Here is a 21,654-nt window from a genome sequence, read left to right as displayed (position 1 = left end):
TCTTCCGTCTCGCGTTTTTCGCGTTCTCTCGTCTGAAAAAATTAAACCTGTAACGCTTCGTACCATAAATATATTTTTTTTTTTTTTTTTGTTTTGACAGTTCCGCGAAGCGTCGCCCAACGAGGGAAGGGACGGAGGGGAAAAGGATGAAAGGGAAGGGAAATTACATTTCAGGGTGATATATATTTACGAGGGTAACGCGAATATATACGTATGTACGTTACACTTTCCTTCGTCTCGTGAAAGAAAGTCGAAGGACCGCTTTCTCTCTCTTTTGATACAAAAAATAATTTCAACGCGAATCTCGGGACGCTTCGCGGAAGAGTCTGATTTGCGCGCTCCGTTTATTCTTTCCGAAACTAGAGCTACACACCCTCTCTCTCTTTCTCTCTCTCTCTCTCTCTCTCTCTCGCGATAATAGATAATAAAAACATACTTTAATGAATACCGAATGTGAATGCGTGTGATATCGTATATGCGACAATTAAAATATAACGCACAATGTGATTACGTTTCATTATGTCTATATGTTGTGTGTGTGAGTGTGTGTTTGTGTACGCTTTGCATTATAATTGTCATAATAGTAGTAATGAGATTATTGATTAATAATAATAATAATAACAATTGATAAAAATTATGCGAACGATGGGGCTGATGATCTCGAGATTGATGGATTTTTTATACCGATGAGATGACGTCGGCGACAATTAATTAATCGATTTCCGTAATAATACAATGAGGATTATCATAGCGATACGTAGTTACTTGTTTTTTTTTTCTTTATGATACAGTAAAGTACAAGTGTGCCAAATAAACAACAACGTTCAACAATCGATAATATCAAACAGAATATTTTTTATTCGTAAATATTTATATATATTTATATATATTTATATATATATATAAATACATAAAACGTAACACCGCTGCGGTTTCGCAAAGGAATGCCCTACTAAAAATAGGTATCCGCACTTTTTTTTTTCTTTTCACTCTTCTCTTCTTCGATTATTATGGGATTAAGGAAAGGAGAAAGCGGTATCTTGGCCGATTGAAATTAAATCCACATCCAAGATAACGCTTTCGCCTTTTCTTTTTCTCTTTCCTTTTATTTAAAACGCACGAGTTGACGCTTACTCGTGCCTTCGAAAGAAGATAACTATGATTAAATTGTACCTTGTGTGCAATCTTTGTGTCGACAAGTTAAGAATCAGTTTAATACGAGCCTTCCTCGAGCATAGAGAAGAAAAATCGTCCCGCTGTCGATGGACTTAAGTAGAGAAGAAGCTGAAGGATATCAATTATCCCTCTCTCTCTCTTTTTTATCTTTCTCCATCCTGCTTTTCTAAAAATGAATCTGGAATTAAATATCAAGCATATGTATTTTTTCATGATAACGCGATGTAATTCGAATGTAATATTTAGCGTATACGAAATATGTACGCTGATGCATTTGTTACTCGCGAATATATTTTATCAAGTTTTAGTCAAGATAAAGAATAAAAATAAAATTGTATATATTTGCGCCAAACGCAATGTATCTATTCTATCCTGTTTCTATTAAGAGATATTTCAGATATTTTCTCGCGAATTACCGCACCGTCGAGTTTGTCGAATGCGGCATTCTTGTCAGTAAAATCGCAGAAATGAGCACCTTCGCCTTTGGAGGGTTCTATGTAGAGTTTCCTAAATTGAGAAAGAGAGTTGCAAACGAGCCAGTGTGTGAAGAGAAGAGAACGGGGGGCTATAGCTGGCTGGCTGGCTGGCTGGCTGGCGGACAGAAGCAACGAGTGGTCGAGGAAGTAAGAGTGTCCGTGGCGCCGATCACATGATGGTAGAAGGTCGTAGACGAGTTCCCGTCGGCGATCGTATCGAAGAGAGCGTTAACTTGTCGCGTGAAGAAGTTGATTTGTCCGCCCGTCCGGTGATCGAAGCGGGGGACGGCTAGCGCGGCCTCATCGTGCTGTTGAGCGGCTGCATGAGACTGCCGTTGATGTAGCCGTACGTGGTGTAGACTGCTGCCGGATTCTGTTGATGCGGGTCCTGCGGATACGTCGGCACGTTCACCATACCCACCGGCAACTGGCTCGACTGGTTCATGAAGCCACCCAGCTGGGCCGCTTGGTTCATATAACCGGTAGCCGGTTGGGCCACGCGATATCCATACTGAGCAGCTGCCATGAGATTCGTGTTGAGGGCGACGTTCGGGCTGACGCGGCTCGCGGCGCTCTGCATCTGCGGACAGGTGCCTCCCGGATCGAGAGTCTGTCGGTAGAGGCTCTCGCTGGGATACGCCTGGGTGAGCGACGGCATATTGGCGTTCGCGGACGATCGCGAGGCGGATCGACTGGGTGGTCCGGGTGTGCCGGGTGGTACCGTGTTGACGTTGTAATAGTTCTTCGCGTAGCCGAGCGGTACTTGAGGCGGCGTCGGCAGCTGCCGCGACGTCTGCGGCGGCGTCATGGTGTGCGGGATCGGCGGCGGCGGCGTGAGGTTCATCGCTGGCGGTGGAGTGGGCGATATTATATCCAGACCGTTGGTCAACTGCTGCAGCTTGGCCAGACTGCACGAGTTGGTGGTCTGATGACTGCCGCCGGAGGCGGAGAGCGGCGCCGGTGCCGGGGTATGCGAGTGCGGCGGCATCGCGCTGGTCTGTATGTAAAAGTTGGTGGCGGTGGTGCAAGGAGTCGGCGCCCCGGAACGGCCGCTTCGATGCTGGATCACGTAGGTGTTCTGCGTAGGGAAACCCTGCGAGCCTGCCACCGCCATGTAATTGCTCTGGGAGATGACCGCCATGTTGTGCGAGTGCGCGGCATGCGGGGTGTGCGAGTGCGGATGCGGCACCGCCGGCACGCTCATCGATGACGGGGACTGTTGGTACTGCGGCACCGCAACATGCGTCACGCTGCTGCTGTGACTGGTCTGCGCCGTCGCGACGCTATGTTGGGAGGCTTGCGTAGTGTGAGGCGTCGGCGGAGTGGCCCGGTGCGACCTGCTGCTGCTCTGCTGCGTTGATCTGGATCTGTGAGTGGTTTGCGAGCCGCTGGCTCGCTTGCCATGCGATTGAGACTGTTGCGGAGGCGGCTGCTGCTGCTGCTGTTGTTGTTGTTGTTGTTGCGATTGTTGCTGCTGTTGATGCGCAGATTGTTGCTGCTGCGACTGATGAGACTGACTGTGTGCCATATTCTGATTCTGCGCCAGGGACAGTTGCATCGGCTGCGGCGTGTGCGATTGAGGCAAGGGCTGCGGCGTGTGACTCTGTGGCAGCGGCTGCGGACTCTGCGTCGGTATACTCTGTGGCGTATGAGACTGCGACAACGGTTGCGGAGTATGGCTCTGCGGAAGCGGCTGCGGACTCTGCGTCGGTATACTTTGCGGGGTATGCGATTGCGGGGTACGCGGCTGCTGGAGAGACTGCGACTGATGCATCGGATGAATCCCTGGATGATGCGCCGGCGGCGTGTGCTGCGATATCGAACTACAGTCAGTGGCGTACTGCACCTGGGGCGGCATGTTCACCGGCGGCACCGGTGTCGACGTCACTGGCGTTGTGATTTGCATGGGCACGCTGACCGGTGGCGGGATCGACGGTAAAGCGCTGGGCGGCCTCTCCACGCTGTTCTGCGACGCGAGATCGCTGGCTATAGAAGTGGGCGATTCCAGGCCCAGTTGACTAACGTCCAGATCGCATTGACCGTAATGCAGCGAGTGCACGGAATTGGTTGTCGAATCCGGCGTGTAAACTCCCATAGATGGCAAGTCAGGTTGCGACGGCGGCGTTCTCTTCACCGAGCCTGGGTTCTCCAGATGCGGCGTTGTCTTGCCGCTCTCGGGCGAGTGTTGCTTCAACTCCTCCGTCTGGCTCTGCAACTGCAAGGTCGTATCCTGGTGCTCCACGGTAGGCAAGGTTTTCTCTTGCGGCGTAAGCGGCTCGGTCTCCGATGTCAGCACTGTATTAACACCGAGGGCACATGTGTCCTTTTTCTCCACGGGGGAAGGTTCTACTTTCGATCGCGACAAATCGATTTTTGCAGCGTCTTTCGGCGTTTCGCAAACGAATTTCTCTTTAGGAGGAGGGCTATCGCGGCCATTCTTCTCCGGCATATTCTCCATCTTTTCGACTTCCTCCTCTTTTGGTGAAGCAACTGGTTCAGGTACTGATTTCGATGTCTCCGGACTGCAAACGGGATGTTTGTCAGTTTCGAAGTCCTTATCACATTCGTTTAAAGTTTCTTCAGTCTGATCGTCGTCGACCGTTGTTGGTGGATCCGCTTCCGCTTTCTGTAATGGGCTTTCGTCGTTGTTCCTCTCCTGTAATTTATTATCCGCCTTCTCGTTCTCACATGATTCTGTCGTGGGGTTCTCCGTATCGGGCGAGGCCGATTGCGTCACGAGTTTAGGCGTCGGTGCGACTGTTTCTTCCTCCTCCCCCTCATCCTCATCGCCGCCCTCGTATTCGCCGGAACTCGCAGACACCACCTCCGTTTCCGTGGGCACGGGTAGTCCATTGTCTTCCACGTTCTCACTTTTGTTATCTCCATTACTAAAGTGCTTTGCGGGTGGTGATTCGGGCGCGGACGGCTGTTTACTTCGAATCGGAGAGCTTTTCACGGATTCAGGCGGTGGAGATAGCGAGGGAGGTGGTATCACAGGACTCTCGGCTCGGTTCTTCGCTCTCGGCGATTCCGGCGTAAGTTGTGGCATCTTCAAAGATTCTACCGCCGCTTTACCTCTACCTCGCCTAGACAGCGGCAAGTTCTTAACGTCTCGCGCTTCTTCTTTGCCATTACACTGTATGGTCTCTTCCAGCGCTTTCTTCTCCTTTGCTTGCAAATATTTAGTTTGCCTGCTGGTAACCTTCAGTAAAATATCGTCCACTTTGCACTGCTTCTTCGCTGGTTTGGGCGGACTTGGCGTCGAATCCAATTTGGGTGGTGCCTTCCTAGTTTCTACTGATATTTCTTTTGCAGATTCTTTTTCCTTCCCTTTATTATCCTTTTCTTTTACTCTCTCCTTTTCCTTCTCGCGTTCACGTTCCTTCTGCGTTTCCCGCTCTTTTTCCTTTTCCTTCTCTCTCAGAGATTCTCGCGTCCTCTTTCTACTGCTGACTTCCAACTTCTCTTCCTCGACCTCTATCTTCTCGGAATGTTTTCGTTTTCTCAAAGGCGTGATAACCGATTCGGATATAAGCGTCTTAGGTGGTCTAATCCTTCTTCTCGACATCGTCATTACCTGCGCTGCTTTCGGTGGAGTCGTGTTTTTTGCCGAGTTAGAAGCGCGTGAATTTCTTGGCGTAGACACATTTTTAGTTTCCGCTCCTGCGTCTTTCCGACTCTCCGCGCTCTCGACATTACGGCTTTCTCTTACGGATGTCTTCGGCTCCCTCAATTCTTTCATCACTTTAACTTCCTTTGTATCTTTGACATTTTTTTCCTCTTTGGTCGCATGCTTGTGAGGTGTTGCAGTCTTCTGCAAAGTCTTCGGTTTCAAAGGCGTCAATCTTCTCTGGCTTGTCCTTCTTCCCCTAGGTTTCTTCTTTATTTTCACTCTCTGTATCTTCTCGACGACCGCCGGCACAGGCTTAGGCTCTACCGTAGGAGACATTTCCGAACTGATGTCAACGTTCTCTTCCGTACTCTGGTACGGATTAGGGATTTGTGTGAGCAACGGTATCCATCTGAGACAATCGGGATCTAGTTTGATGCGGGAACTCTTTCGTACTTTTGCCATGTGAGCATCTACCTTGCTCCAATCGACTACCACAGCCACTTTATTAATATTCGCGTCGCCTGGCAAGCGAACCGATCTTATAAATCCAAGTTGTTGCATCGCAGTGGCGATGTCATGCGCCGACACGCCAGTCAGCTTCGTAATGTCGCCAAGTTTGATGTCGTTGATGTTTCGATGAGCGTCCAAATACTCGAGCACCACACTCTTCCAAAATGAATGATACGATACTCGACCGAGATCCGAGAGCGGTTTCTCTGGTGTTCCCGGAATGCCCTCGACTTTGGACAATAGATAACTGAACTCTATGAGGAACCTGCCGAAACCCTGTCGCTGATATTGCGGCAGCGTCATAATACAGGACACGTTGTACCTCTGAGCCGGACAATGTTTCTCCTTGCTGAAGTAACCGATCAAGTGGCAACCGTATCTGTCGTTTTTCGTCATGGCGTAGAAGAGAAAAGGCTCTACATCGTAATAGAGAGTCTTGTGATCCAAAAATAACTTTGCTAACAGACACAGATTTTGACAGTATATCTTGTTTACGTTACCATCGATCTGGAACATTAAAACATTCCCATTCAGTTTCACAATCAAACGGAAAAAGTAGATAGATAAATAATATATTGTATAAATAAAATATTATATTGTAATATAACGTACCTCAAATACAGACAATCCATCACATCTGTAGATCTCGGTAGCGGGTGGATGCCTCCATTGACATTTGTCCATATGCCTGTCCAATACGGCCCGACTCTTTGTGTACTTGAGACAGAACTCGCAGAAGAATAACTTGGGCAATCGGGCGTATTCTTGAGGAAACGGACTCGAATACCATGTCTCTACCTCATAACGGCCAAACACTATTGCGGCAGGATTGCGCGGTGCGGTGCCGGACGCGTTCGGTGTGTTGACGCACAACAATTGTTCGCTCTCGTCGCTGCTGACGGTCAACTGAGCCCTCTCACGAGCCTCTTTGATTAGATCCACGTCCTTTTGCGTGACACCCGATGGCAACGTTTGCGGTACGACAGGTTCCTCTGCAAAAGAAGAAAAATGAATTATGAATATTAATTAATCCATGTGGCGACCTGTGCATATTTTAATATCTTTTTTTAAAATAATTCTTTTCTATTGCACTTGTTATAATCAGAATTTAATTTTGCGTATTTCATTACTGATACGATTGATTATATTTTATGTTTACGACACTGTCACCTGCGATGCAACTTGTATGAAAAAACATAGGGAAAACTATGTGTTTCATGTAAAAGGAAACTGACAAATTCATAAATGAGAAATGTCGAAAATAATTTGCCGTGAATTTTTAACGTGGAATACATCATTTGTATGCACAATTCAAAATATTAATTTTGGAATATTTTGAGTATCGATCACACTTTCTAACATTATGACATTATCTGACTCGATGACGAATATTAAATGACTTGGTAAACTAATTGTCAAAATTAATAGGGAATTAGTTGTGTTCCATTGGAGGAATCAAACAGATGTAAATTATAGGAAAAGCAAAATTAATCGAATGGCATGGCACATAGGCAACCTAATGTAACATGTCAAAGGAATGTGCGAATAATAATTCGTTTGCCGTTAAGAATGTGAGTAGTATTCAAAGCAAAGCTGTGGGTTAGATTTGGGGGATGTGTTGGCAGAGTATCAAAGTTGGCTCTTCGACGGCAGGAAGATCTCTCTTTTTTTTTTTTCGTGAAGTGGGGTAAGAAGGGCGGTGATGCCTGCTAAATGTCAGCAGCAGCAGGTAGGCTCCAGTGTTATAAGAAGGCGGCTGAGTGTGAGATTAGCCACCCAGTGCCGTATTTCTTCAGTGCCTGGAAATTGGTCTCGTTTCTTTTTTACAGGGAGAGGAAGAGCAGGGAATGAATTGATTTAAAGTATCCGATTAAGCGTTACATAATATGTCGAGTTTTGTGTAAAGTACGACCCGATAAAAATTGGTATAATACTTATTCGAAAAGTAGAACTTTGTAATATGTTTTTCTTTTGTCAGTTGTCTTGCAAAAATGCAACAATAGAACTTGGTCTCGTGCATCGATGTACGAAACTCATGTAATCTATAATGTAAATCGATCAAAATAAGAAATAATTCAAATATACAGTGAGAGATTAAAATAAAAATTGTGCAATGTTATATGTACATGGTATGATTCGTTTGTATATGCGATTATGTAACTGCACATCTTGTATGTACAAGTACTTTGACAAAAATATGAAAATTGACTGAATTTAAAATAACAAATATACAGGCTAATATTTCTCGATTTAGCAAATATATCTTTTCAAATATATGTAGCATGGATTAAAGGAAAAAAATGCCAGAGCCAAATAATATGATTAATAACATGCAATAACCATATTAGTATCCACAGTGTAAAACAAATGAAAACGAGTTTTCTATCAATTGTTGCAATTGACGTCTCCCAATTACCATATCCTTGCATTTTTTCTACAATATCTCGATAGCATTGTGTGTTAGCATTGGTTTTACACCATGTAGCAGATAAACGTCCTATCAAGAAACCTGATTGTTCACGATTCATTGTTATAATCAATCATTTGTGTGAAAAATTCGAATTAAATATTTTCCGAGTATTCGATAGTTTTTTTACAGTCTTTTGCTTCTAAATCATCAGAACAATCACGTTGTCTTGAAAAACAGTTATAGTCATCAGACGCACGTACACCACACACACACACTACCACACCACACCGCCAACACATCCACGTGGTCGTGAGCGAGGATTGGGTTAGAAGGAAATCTTCATTGCGAATTTTTTTAGGGTGCATCATTTAGGTTAGGGACTTGTGAACGGGTGGGGTAGACTCTTACCCTTCCTGGTGGAGCAGGGTGTCGCGCGGGGTGTCGTGGTGGTGTTGGTAGTGGTGGCGCTAGTACAGGCTCGTGGATTGGACTTTAGGTTGGGATTTGATTTGACGGAGGGATCGGAGCCGAGGCCTGAGGATTTCGCAACGGCGGGCACAGGGTGGCGTATCTGCGTATTCGAATCCGCAGCCGTTTGCTTCTTACGCTGCTGTTGTTGTTCGTGTCTCGACGATGACGGTGACGACGAATCCGCGATGGCGAATTTTACGAGCGACGAGTCATCTCGCATCAACTTTCTCCTCTCGTGCTCGTGCCTCTTACTATTAACCGCGGTTTTCACCAAACCCGAAGGCGTCATCCTCGGTAATTTTTCGCTAAGCGAGCTGAACGCGCTCTCGTCGGAAGGTACAAAGATACCAGGCTTCGGTACTCTCGATATCTCAGCGGTAACTTCAGTCTTTTTTCGATCCTTGAGTTTACTCGTGCCAGGTGAATCGTCCGGTTTGTTTCTCTGCGCGCCCCTCGGAATTTTGTTCGTTTTAGAGACATCATTCGTATTAGGCCTTTTCCTTCGGTCAGGCGCGTAATTCGGCGCCGGTACACCGGCCGATCTCGCCCTGCTGTTTGCAGGTGCTGAAAAAAAGTGACTCAAGCCGTCGAAAAGGCCCCTCAATTGGCCGCTTCCGGGCTTGTTATCCGTGCTCGCAAAGCCACTCGGCGTTTGTGCGACGTTTTTGTCTTTCTTTTTACTGTCCGACGAATTGGCGACAGCAGCGGGTTGCTGTATGTGCAAGCCAAAGGTCGGTGTATCGCTCACGTCGAGTTTAGGTAAAGGCGCGCCAAAGGTATTTGTGATACTGCTGAAGAATGGCGAATCTACATTCAGCTTGGCGGCGGCGGCGGCGAAACCCCACGGCTTTTCCTCATTTAAGTTATAAACAAACGATCCCTTCACCGCCTTGGGAGATTCGAGCCTCCTGTCCTGGATTTCATCCAACAAGGAAGAGCCGCTGCTCTCGCTCAAGCTATTGTCCTCATCCTCGGCTACGTCGTCCTCATCGTCATTCTCGTCGCTACTGTCGCTAGCTTCCGAGCTCTCGCTACTATTATTATCGGCCTCGCTGCTGCTGCTGCTGCTGCTACTGCTGCTGCTGCTGCTAGACACTCGTGACGTTCCGACTTTCTTCGGATTCGCGGTAGCACCCCGAGTCGACCTAGCGCTAATGTTCCGCGAGGGCCTAGATTTATCACCGCCCCCCACCCGCTTCAATTTACTGTGCTCGGCATTAAACGCACTCAATCTAAAGAACTTTTGCTTCTCCTTGGAGATCCTGTCGTTCTTTTCCTCGAGCCTACCCTGGCCTGCGAGTGGGGTGGGGGGTTGTGGTAAAGGAAAGGAAATCAAAGGTGGTTGACGAGGGGGGACAACACCCGCATTACCGTCCGTGCTGCTGTCCACCTGAGCCACTCCCGTACCGCCTTTTTTGCCGGAATACGCGTTTGCCAAGCATTTTCTGGATACCATCGATCTGCAAAACAATCCATCAATAAATACGTGAATTAGTATACAGAATCGTATTATTGCGCAATCTACATATATTATTCTTCAAACTCGAAAGTATTATTTGTCACGAAATATATATTTGTATAATAAGAGCAAAAGAATTTATTAATCGCGAATACACTCACTTTCGATTTTCACGTAACTTGCTGAGCCTCTTCCTCACGCTCGGTGTGTCGTCGAACGAATTCGCATCCTGCGCCTTGCCCCGCTTACCGTCATCCTTGCTCACCGGCGTATGCGCCGTTTGACAGTGTCGACACTTCCAAGGCGTCTTGGTCTTCTTGTCGAGGACGGGGTCGAGACAGGCGGGATGGTAACAATTCACGCAGACGGAGCACTTGACAAGATAATTCTGCGATTCTCGTTCAAGCTGACAGCCGGCGCAGATCGGCGAGCAGTCGTCGCAGGACCAAGTTATCCCTCGATCGACGAGTGCCGAAAGATCCGCGGGCGCGCAGGAATTGTGTAACGCGGCGCCGCAGACGCTACATCTGCTCAGTTTCTCGTTGCGTTTAGTGTTGTTGTTACTGCCGACCACCGTGGCACCGAGACACTCCTTGCATATCGGTAACGGCGCCGGCGTCTGCGAAAGCAAACAGAAAAATTGACGTAAAATAAATTTATTATATAAATATAATTTTATAATATCAGAATCTATTATAATATTATATATAATATTTGTTTCGAATTTATAATATAATATTTATAGACAGAGAGCAAGCTTTATAATTATACTATATTTATAGTTCTATTGAATTTATAATATTAATAGCATTATATTAATAATTGTAGTCTATTAATAAGAGAGTATCAATATCAAATATTATGAAGCATTTATCATATCGTTTATAAACTGTAAAATTATTTAAAATATCATCTGCAATGTTTGTATATCAACGACTTAATACCGTTACGTATCGTGTATACAAAAGACGAACGAGAATTCCTGATGCGGAACATAATTATTCATTTCGATGGTGGTATATTCTTATGCATCGGAGGGGTGCATCTTATTAAGAGCGCGGGTGAGAACGCGTTGCGCTAACGATGCAACAACGGTATAACGAATAATGATAATTTTGAAGAAACGTTTTTCCTCTATTACTTTTCACATTTTTCAAGTTCTGCATATTTAAAAGATTTTTTATCTGTTTAAGAGAGAGAGAAATTTCTTCTGTTCTACATAAATTTGAAGTATTTGACAAATATTTCTCTAAATTGGTGACAAATTCCAATATTTAAATTATTATAGCATAATACAATTTGACAAAATATAAATGTTTATATAAATTGCTGAATATTACAAAAAAGTACGTGAGAAAAAATGTCTAAAAATATTTAAAGAAACATTCAATATGCTGCAAATTATATTGATATTTTCCTTGAAATTATATATTATATTGATATATGATATTTCCAGCAAATAAAAAGTGAAGAAAACATTTCGTTTCTGAATAAGTCAGTTTTTTTCTTAACTTTCAAAAAATTTAGTTTTTCGCAAAGTTTAATAATTTCTTTAAATATTCAAGCATTATATAATAATTTAGATGGATAATTTAGCGTAAAACACTCCTGTTTTAGTGAGTCGAGAGAAAATGGTGAATTACAGAGAAAGCATTAAGATATGCGGGCGATCAGCCTCCGTACCAGCAGCGACCTGTTGCGCGATTGGTCGACTCGCCGTATCGCACCTTTACGCGTGTATCCGCGAATGCTTCACGCGCCAACATCGCCAATTAATTTCATTCCATCTCCAAGTTGCGTGAAACAGGCACCGAAACAAGTCGTCCTTCCGAGCGATCTGCTATCGTATATATCGCAAATATATACTGTATAATAGCTAAATTAATTATAAAATAATGTAAAATAATTTTATTAAAATCACACAATCGTGTCCCTCTAATAAAATCTTAAACTGCTTATCATAAAGTCTCGATATATTTTCAAAGAGCTAAATAAGCAGATTGACTTAAACATTTCTAATTTTGTAAAAGTCTCACAAAAATTATCCAATTTAATTATTTTCTTATTTCTCTTTCCTTCAAGCGGTAGAAAAAAAATGTTACAATGTTCCTGATAACTCTTATGCCTGATACGGAGATACAGAGTTGTGACACGCAGCAAACCGAGTTTCATTTTATTGGATTAGTCGCAGGGATCAATAATCGTGCTTTTCAGGAGACAGTTGACTCATATCAGTAGTCGACGAGTTTATTTGTCTTTGCGCTACTCGCGCAAACATCGGAATCGATCGCGATGGGGTCGCCTATATAATTTTCAAAATGGTCGCAAAACATTACACACGGTGGACGGGGATCGATCGCCCTCGCGCCCGGCGATTAGCGGGAACGCGGCGAGGCGGGTGTCGCGGGATAAAAAAAAACGCGGGAAAATGGACGTCGAGCGGATGTGGTGGCGTCCGGGGGTTCCCCGGTGTCCACCACCTGATGCGCGACGAAACGGCGGACCCGCGTCGGCGCCGGGGTCGTTGACGAGGATTTTTCGCGCGGAGGGAGAAAGAAAGGGAGCGCGATTCCGCGGAGGAAGGATCAATAAGAGGGAGAGAAGGCGTTTATACAAACGCCGGAGTCGCCGGAAGTCGGTCGAGATAGCCCCAGATCGTCCCGGCGATCTCGACCTTCTCTCCCTCCCCTCGCCCTTCGTCGTCCTACCCCAGCGACCGCCAACCGACGTTCCCAACCTCGCCGGAACGTGAGCACTACGGCGTGACCTGGCGTAATATTTTTCCGGCTCTTACATAGGCTCTCTCGTTCCCATTTGCGCGTAGCGGCGCGTAAACTAAGCGATGCATAACGTAACGCTATAAGGAAACATCCTGTACGACAAATTAATCAATTCGCCAAAGACGCCAATATTAACCTCGTTTTAATTTTAGAGCGTAACAATTAATTTTTATTATTTATTATTTATTATTTATTTGGAGAATTTTATGTTGGTGTCAAAGTTACAGTTTATCAATCGTAATTTTTTTGTTTCACGATTTAAATAATTATACGAAGAATATATGTATATCGTCGCAAGATCTCTGAATTGAGTTTATTTCGAACACGGAACTGCAGAGGAATAATCGTCGTTTCCTAATCCGTGAGAATTAATCTGATAATGAAATCTTGGGTTACATTAGTTATTTCGTAGCGATAACGTCACTTCAAATATCTATCGTTAGGCAACACGCTCGAATTTAAAGATCATAATATTTAACAATGCTCGCGCAACTGTTTCTCCAATAAAGATAGCAAAGATAAAAGTATTATATAAAAATAGAAATTTTAATTAATGGGTTTATCACTTGCTTGCTCTTGGCTGTCGAATAAACTCTTGATAATGCCAAATAATCAAAAGTCTATCAATTCTCTTGTTTAGCTTTAACACTAAAACTGAATTCGACTAGAAGTTTTACTAATTGTAAGAGTTTTAAAGCGCTATAAAGAGAAGAAGAAGAAATCAAATCAAAGTTAATATTATTCAATGCTGACAAAAATAAATGTTTATCTTCCGACTAACAATAAGAGATTATGTCGTAAAAGACAAAGATAAATAATACGAAGCTGACAATCACGGCGATCTCCGTCGATAATTCCGACGGGTCACAGGACGCGGCTTCTCAGAGTGAGTCATCATCGACTACGCGACTTATAAGCGGTTCAAGTGACTCACCTTGGGCGCGGACGGTTCCGCGGGCGACGCATGAGCGGCATCGGTTTGCTTCTTGATCGGCTGCCTGTCCGGTTGTCGGAACAGCTTGCCATCCTGGATCACGAGATTTCGGTCGACCGCTCGCTTGGCGGACAATCTTAGAGCGACCCTAAGATCGCCCTCGGCCTCCTCCTCGACGGTGTGGCTTTGCCTGATGTACTTTTCGATGTTCTTCAGGCTCGAGCCGTCGCGCTCGCCGAGCTCGCGCACAGCCTTGCCTATGACCTTGCTGATGTCCGCCGATTTGGTAACCTTGAGCGTCTTGGACTGCAAACCGCCCGGATCTTTGTACGAGGACTGACCCTTGTTGAAGATTTTCAGCACATCGCCGCGCTTGACAGCGATCTCCAGATGCTCGGCGATCTCCTCCTCGTGATAATTGTGATGCTGCCGTATCGCGTGGCATATTCGTTCGACGCTCGGCCGTTGTTTCTGGCTTCGGATCTTCCGAATCGCATCTAGAAACCAGGCCGACCATGTCTCGGGCAACTCGGCCTCGTCCATCGCGTCTCCGTCGGCGGCGCGGACGGCGACGACGACGACGACGACGACGAAGTCACAGCCAGTGCTTCTTCTTCCTCCTCCTCCTCCAGCCAATAGGCGACGTCACAATCGGTAGCGACGTTTACATCCTGCTGCGAACTCTCCGGTTTCTCGGCTTAGATGCTGGCCTTCGACGTCTCCTCTCGCGTCTTCTCACCGCGGGCTATTGCGCTGACCCTGAAAACAGAGCACACACAGGGATTACAAAAGATTATAAACGTGGAAACTTTTCGGTCGCCGGCGCTAAACGACATATCGCATCGCGAGGTCATTTGAGCCTGACATTTTCCAACTCCGATCGAATTACTCGCTACCATTTACCAGTAAAAGCTATGGCAACCTATCCAATGACGTTAAGACTCATGACTAATTATCAAGTAATTATTTCTTATTATAAAGCGCGTATAATTTTAGAAAATTTAATTTGTGAATTTATACTATAAACACAGAAAACTATTTGCAATGTCAATTGAATCGTTATATCAAATAAAGCGTTAACGCAACAATAAGTAGAATAATTTGTCCACTTGTAAACTTAACTTTAGACGCAATTACGTGTTTAGAAAATTTTACAATAAATTTTCCAAATTATAAACTCATTGAATTCGCGTTCCGAGAGATATCCCCGCGTTCCATCATCAGGATCAGACGTAAAGATTTAACTCGGCGTGCTCGCGACATTCGGAACTCGAATATATCTCACCGGAATTGTACCCCGCCGGATTCAGAATCCGGAATTTACTCGGCGCGTACGTCTTTGTTCGTCTTTACGTAGCGTTACAACACACGTTTGATTCTTACGGTTGGGTCACGCGATTTTCGACTCCGCTTCGCGAAACGATCGTCCGCTTTTCCTCTGTGAGCGATGAACTTTCTCTTCGCGCGCGCACGAAAGAGAGACGCATACTTGCGAGCGGACACGCGTGTACGCACGCACGCACATACATTGATACAGGGCAAATATTTAAAATCACTGTATCCGACAGTGGTATTGCGCAACGCGCGAACAGCTCGCGCGCGCGACTTAAATAAAGTCAGATTAGGTCGCGCGTATACACGTCGAAAGCGCACAACAGATCGGCGAGATCTAGGGCCGCGATACAATAAAATATAAGAATAAGCCTGACATTACGTCTCCGTACATGTGACTGCAAACTCCGCAAAGTTGGTCGAACGCGATCGCATGAAGAATTTCTAGATTTCACGATGAAAATTCCGAAAAATCTGTACATACGATAGCCAATACGTCAACGACAAACTTTTCGTCGCATAAGTGTAATATCGGACACAAGAATAGAATGAAGTAGATATATCGATTGAGGTTTCCGAGATAAACGTCCTGCCAAGAAACTGAGATTTAATGCAGTATACAGGGTGTCTCGAATTTGGCAAGTCATCTTTCATTTATATAGATTGTTTGATTTAAAGTGGATTTTTTTTTCTTAATAGCAGCATCGAAAGATTTGTCATTTGTTGTCATTTTCAATTCTTAATGATTCACAACTTTAAATGTTTTCGTAATAAAATAATTACAATATTAAATTATTATAAAAAATTATACGATAATTATAATTATATTAATTTACAAATTATTAATTAATTACTTATATTTAAAATCTCATGAAAGATATAAGGAATAATTCTGCTATTTACTATACGCGATATATTCGCGTAATAATTTAAATTTACTTCTATGACATAAGCAGGTTGTTATTTCTCTCAAAATGCTGACATCTTAATCCTAAGATCTAGAGAGTATTTTTCGTTCCTTACCTAATTGTTTTACAATTAATCTTTAGAGGATCAAAAGAGGTCTCGATATCTCAAAACAGGTATTGTAAGACGCAAAGGTGCACTAATCAGAAAAGCTCTTTTCGGAGCAAAAATTGTCAAGATCTGAAAAGAAAAATTTCCTTATAATCCTCTAAAAATACTTTATTTGGGAGCTATAAAATCACGATAAAATCGTTGGTAAAATAATTTCTCGATAGCTAAACTTTCGATTAAAGAAAAATCGCGGCTCGAAAAGAGATCCTCGTTAGCCTCGATTCTCGCGGATGCCATCCGTGATCGAAGCGTGAGAAACAATGCATCGATCGCCTAAAACCCTCCCGATAGCATATATATGCATACACGGAGTTTATTTAATGCGCGCGGGATACACGAAGCGTAATTCTCAGGTAAGCGTAGCCGGAGTGTTCGACCGTAGAGTTGGCCGAGAGATCCATTGTTCGAGAGAAGACACAAAGACCACCCACCGTTTTCGTGCGATATCCGTATCGCGTACGCAGCACGCTTCGATCGCTAGAAATCGCGCGGATGCATTAATAAGCGATTCAGTTGGTTTAACAATCGGAGAGAGCATATATGTATATATAGTAATCTGTAAAAATATTTTCTCTCATTCGCAAATGTATAGAAAATTGAATTTGTATGCAATTATTTTTGTGATTAAACCGCTCGAAAATTTCTAAAATTATAAACTATAATAAATAAATTAAATTCTTTTAAAATTAAATTTTTATGAGATTAAATTTCTTTTTAATTAGTGTGATAATAAATTTTAATATTATAATAATAAAACAAAATTTTTACACAGCCGCGGTGATGGATGATGCTTAAGTTTTCAGACATTTCCGAGTGAGCGGTATAAATCAAACATTAGCGATAATGTTAATGGATGTGAAAGTCTCGGGCAATAATATCCGATATTATAATCGAGCGAACGCAGAAAGGATTAATTATGCGAGAATCAAGCGACAGCTGTGCGTGCCGGCGATGCGATACGAAATTGACCTAGGCCAGTGATAATAAATAATGCCGATGATTCTCTTTCTCTCTCTCTCTCTCTCTCTCTCTCTCTCTCTCTCTCTTGAGTGCCGAGAGAGGCAGGGGGCGAAAAAAAAGAAAGTGTAAAAACATGCTGTAAAACCGGCTCCGTCTTCCTAAATCTACGCCACCGAATTTTCTCACCACGTGCGCGTCTATTCTCGAAACACTATGAGGTTCTCCGAGAACAAAGTCGGCGATTTCCCGCCAAAACTTCGTTGGCCTTTCGACATCCGGCCTTGTCGATCATTCTCGAAACGAGGGAGTTCATCACGACGTATGCCTAACTCGTAATTTATTACGACGGAATATTCCTATAGTTTTCAAAAATCAAATTGCTTAACGTATCTATTGAATATTCTGGAAACTCCAATTAATTCGAGTGAAATAATCTTTGAAAAATTTAAAATATATCTTTCCGAACCGAAAAATATTTTTTTGATATACTAACATTTAAATAAAGTAATAAGTCCCCCCCCCTCTCTCTCTCTGTCTCTTTCGCCTATATAATGTAGTATAAAAATTAATAAAATTAAGTTTGATTATTTTAAGATATTCTTCTAGCGCACGTGTTTGTTTACAAATCGCGCTACGATCTCTTTGAGTCTTCCCTGACAAATACGATCAAATAATAAAAATAAAAACAAATCAATTGTGCGATTCACATAATTATGACCGGAAGAATGACGCAATGTGACGTAATTCGGAGATGCACTAACCGTTTGCACTTCAAGGCTCTCCGCTGATTAACGCTAGTTGCCTGTTATCTCAATTTATTGCTTTATCCATTTTAAGATAGAATTATTATGAAAGCGAAACGCGAATTAGACTAATTGCGATTCAAACAATTGATTAATTTGTAATAATCGGAATTACAGAGTCTGCTTCTTCATTTGACTTTAGATTGCCATTTTATATTTTCTACATTTACCATCTTGTGTGTATGTGTGTGCGATTGATCTTAGAGATTAAATATAATTTAGAAAGGAGAAACGCAGCCGAGGAATTGGAAGCCTTTCAAACAGACAGCCGAGAGTGCAAAGGTTAAAAACGCATGTCAAGCAGCGGTAAGAGAGAGAAACGATCCTCACGTCGCATGTTGCGCACGGAAACGTCAATGGAACACTCTGCTCGTTTATCGTGGCTTCAATGAGAGAGATACCATAGTACTCTTCTCTCTACGCATCTCTTTACTACACGCCGCAACTTTTAATATCTCATTGACGAGCGTCTCCTCTTTCAGTTTGCGAAAGGAGGATTCCGTCGCATAAAGTAATGCAACTCCGAAAACCACGTGCTTTTCGACTACAACTCCGACCACGTGTTTCTCGAATATAACTATGTATACACAGAGATCGAGAATAACAGAATTTTTGCGACACACTTTGCTAATGTCATATTTTTCTTTGATTTTTACGAGTTTAGATTACGAGAAAATAATCTCCACACTATTTCGTGGCAACGCGAAATCGGCTTCAAACACACAACACACATATTTGGAATGGAAAAATTATTAGCTTCTCACGAGTCTAGGCGAGTCAAGGATTAATCGTCGCGGTAAACGAGAGAGATGGAGAGAGAAGAGAACGGACAGATCACATAGACGCGCTTTTCGCTCTCTTATACCATCACGCGCGCGTCTTTCTCTCCGTGTTCGCGCACTGCTATCTTATTAGGCGAAATGAAATACCGGCTGAACGAACACACGTCCGTCTATTTGTCCGTCGTTCGTCCGGTTAAGACGATGAGGCCGAGGGCGAAGAGAGGCCACCGGCTGCGCGTGTTTGTCGGGGCCCCTCTCACCCAGAGCGAGAGCAAGCGAGCACGGGCGAACGAACGAGCGAACGAAGGAAGGAAGAAGCACGAATGAACAGGCGAGCGAGTGACGGCAATAGCAAAGTGAAGACGCGGAGAAAAACGGAGACAGAGAGAGAGAGACAGAGACAGAGAGAGAGAGACAGAGAGACAGACAGAGAGAGAGAGAGAGAGAGAGAGAGAGAGAGAGAGAGAGAGAGAGAGAGAGAGAGAGACAGAGAGAGACAGAGAGAGACAGAGACAGAGAGAGAAAGAGAAAGAGAGAGAGCGAGCCAGCTGCCGCTCCGCTGGCTACCGAGGAACGATTTGTCGTCAACGACTCCAACTGCTGGGCTTCGTCCGTCGCTTCGGCGATGCGTGCATTTTACTATCGAAGGCGGAGAAAAACGAGGCGATGGAAAAAAGAAAAAGCGGGAGAGAGAGACACAGAAAAAACGCACGGATGGATGAATGAATAGATGGATGGATGGATGGATGGATGGATGGATGGATGGATGGATGGGCGATCGATCGGTTGTGAAACGAGGAACGCGAATTTGGCGCGCGACGGAAAATCGCGATAAAACGAGCGCGTTTCTCTCATAGGAGAGAGAGAGAGAGAGAGAGAGAGAGAGAGAGAGAGAGAGAGAGAGAGAGAGAGAGAGAGAGAGAGAGAGAAATCGCGCGGGTCGAGCCGTCAAACCCGCGTGTCAGCGGCACTTCGCCGTCCGACGGGTAGCCATTTTGAGGGAATATTCTCGCATTCGGAGGATGCGAGGAGGCCGCTCCCGTCGCCGACGGCGACGACTTCGACGCGTCGATCCTCGCCGTAAAGTTTCCCGACGGCGAGTTTCCTTGAACGCGACGCGACCGGTTTATTCCGACGGGAGCCGAGAGGCTCGAATGAGAGGCGCGAATGTATATACGGAAAAGTACGGCTCTCGGGGTCGCCGTAACCGAACCTCGAGCGCTCGTCGACGCCTGGCGGCGCGTGATCCGAGTCGCCGCCGACGCGGACGAGACGAACGAGAGAGAGAGAGAGAGAGAGAGAGAGAGAGAGAGAGAGAGAGAGAGAGAGAGTGAGAGAGCGGGCGGGCTGTCGAGACCCGTGCGACGGGCAGCCATCTTGCAGAGACACACAGCTCTCTCTCTCTCTCTCTCTCTCTCTCTCTCTCTCTCTCTCTCTCTCTCTCTCTCTCTCTCTCTCTCTCTCTCTCTCTCCGCGTTCGTCCGCTCGCGGACTCGCTCGCTCACGTGCACCGGATGCGTTTTCGCGCGAACGACGGCGTCGTCGTCGTCGTCGGGGACGCGCGCATTTTTTCTCCTCGCCGACGCCTCTCCTCGCGCGATCGCGAGAGAGAGAGAAAAAACTGAACGAATGTTATGCCGCATCGATGATACCGCGTATACAAGAATGTCCTCCGTCTTTTTTTCTCTCTCTCTCTCTCTTCTTCTCTCCCTCTCTCTTCCTCTCTCGCGTCCTGCTTTCTCACGCCAAGTAGCCGCTCTCCGGCCCCGTATGCGTCGTCGTCGTCGTCGTCGACGACGCGACGGCGACGATGACGATTCGCGTGGTTTTTCCACGCAGCGATTACTCTGGCGATGCCCGCTTTGCGGGCGGACGTTTACCTGTACGAAGCAATCCCATGGATAAATCCACACGATCACGTACGCGGGTAACAGATCCACCGAGTATCGACGCACTGGGATACGTAATCACAATCACCAATTATCTCGCGACAACGGCGTCACATTTCACACAAATCAACAAAAGTTACCCACTTGACAAAGATGGCGGCCGCGCGCGGGGGTTACACACTACGCACACGCGGTGGGGAGCGCACTGCGCGCACTGCGCGCTCTCCGGCGGAAGCACGAAACACGAAAACGCCGTAGCGGCACGCATTCCCGTCCGACCAATCACCGGCGCTGACTCGCGCCGACTCGCTCCGTCCCGCTCGCGCACGCGCTCTCTCCCTCTCTCTCAGCACACGTGCGTCATATCGGGCGCCGTCGTCCGTTGTATACATACATACACATACCGCACGCACACGCGGAAACGGCGGGAATCGCGCTTGTGTACGCACATATACGTACGTATGTATGTATGTATGTACACGCGCGCCCGCTAAATGGTGTACGGTTAAATTAGCGCGTACATATGTCGCGCGCCCGTGGATATTGTACATATGTATTCGTATGATCCGGGTATGTGTATATGTTGTACACCCTGTCTCTGCGTCGACAGTGGTGTACCCCGCAAAATTTCAACGATTGTCGCGCGAGCGAGAGTTCCGAAGTCACGCGGGACGGAGACATTGCGCGAATGCGGGGCAATGACATTTATTCGAGGTGAAAGAAGTACCGTAGTACTTCAAACCCAAGCGCGAGTATCGATTAAAATAAAGAGAATGGAGTTGCTCCCGAGAATATTTCCCCATTAATATCCGTTCCTTTTTTCCTCCCCTAAACAAGCATATGAAACGTCAAATTGAATTATTAAAAAAGTACAAAGAACTTCTCCCTTATATTAGTATAAATTTTTGATGGTCGTATATAAGCGTTGAAACGTTACGCACCCGACTGTACACGTACACGTCAGCCCGTTACAGGTGTCACG

General features: G+C 45.1%; 1 protein-coding gene across 7 annotated transcripts; it reads right to left on the bottom strand.

Annotated features, from left to right (window-relative positions):
* Positions 1-31: 31 nt before the first annotated feature.
* Positions 32-20,972, bottom strand: Enok (histone acetyltransferase enoki mushroom). 7 transcript variants are annotated; one of them, XR_014424910.1, is made up of 7 exons: positions 20,664-20,967; positions 13,830-14,588; positions 10,277-10,734; positions 8,594-10,116; positions 6,388-6,767; positions 1,652-6,282; positions 32-1,354 (listed from the first exon to the last, which is right to left on the bottom strand). XR_014424910.1 is itself a non-coding variant. In XM_083033616.1 (7 exons), the coding sequence occupies exons 3-7, from the start codon at positions 14,370-14,372 to the stop codon at positions 1,942-1,944; spliced, it is 7,245 nt and encodes a 2,414-aa protein (XP_082889742.1). In that variant the 5' UTR covers positions 14,373-14,588; positions 16,185-16,307; positions 18,931-19,998; the 3' UTR covers positions 32-1,941. The 7 variants fall into 7 exon arrangements, 6 of the variants coding, with proteins under 6 accessions (XP_082889742.1, XP_082889745.1, XP_082889741.1 ...); XM_083033616.1 differs by lacking the exon at positions 20,664-20,967 and adding exons at positions 16,185-16,307; positions 18,931-19,998 and having other exon boundaries at positions 32-6,282; XM_083033619.1 differs by having other exon boundaries at positions 32-6,282; positions 8,792-10,116; positions 20,664-20,972.
* Between the last annotated feature and the right edge of the window lie 682 nt (positions 20,973-21,654).

Source organism: Prenolepis imparis, unplaced genomic scaffold (assembly GCF_030444845.1).
Source record: "Prenolepis imparis isolate NDT839.2.m4 unplaced genomic scaffold, iyPreImpa1.0 SCAF_3, whole genome shotgun sequence".
Classification (NCBI taxonomy): Eukaryota; Metazoa; Arthropoda; class Insecta; order Hymenoptera; family Formicidae; genus Prenolepis; species Prenolepis imparis.
Note: the sequence above shows the minus strand (reverse complement) of the source record. Positions and strands in the feature narration are given on the sequence as shown.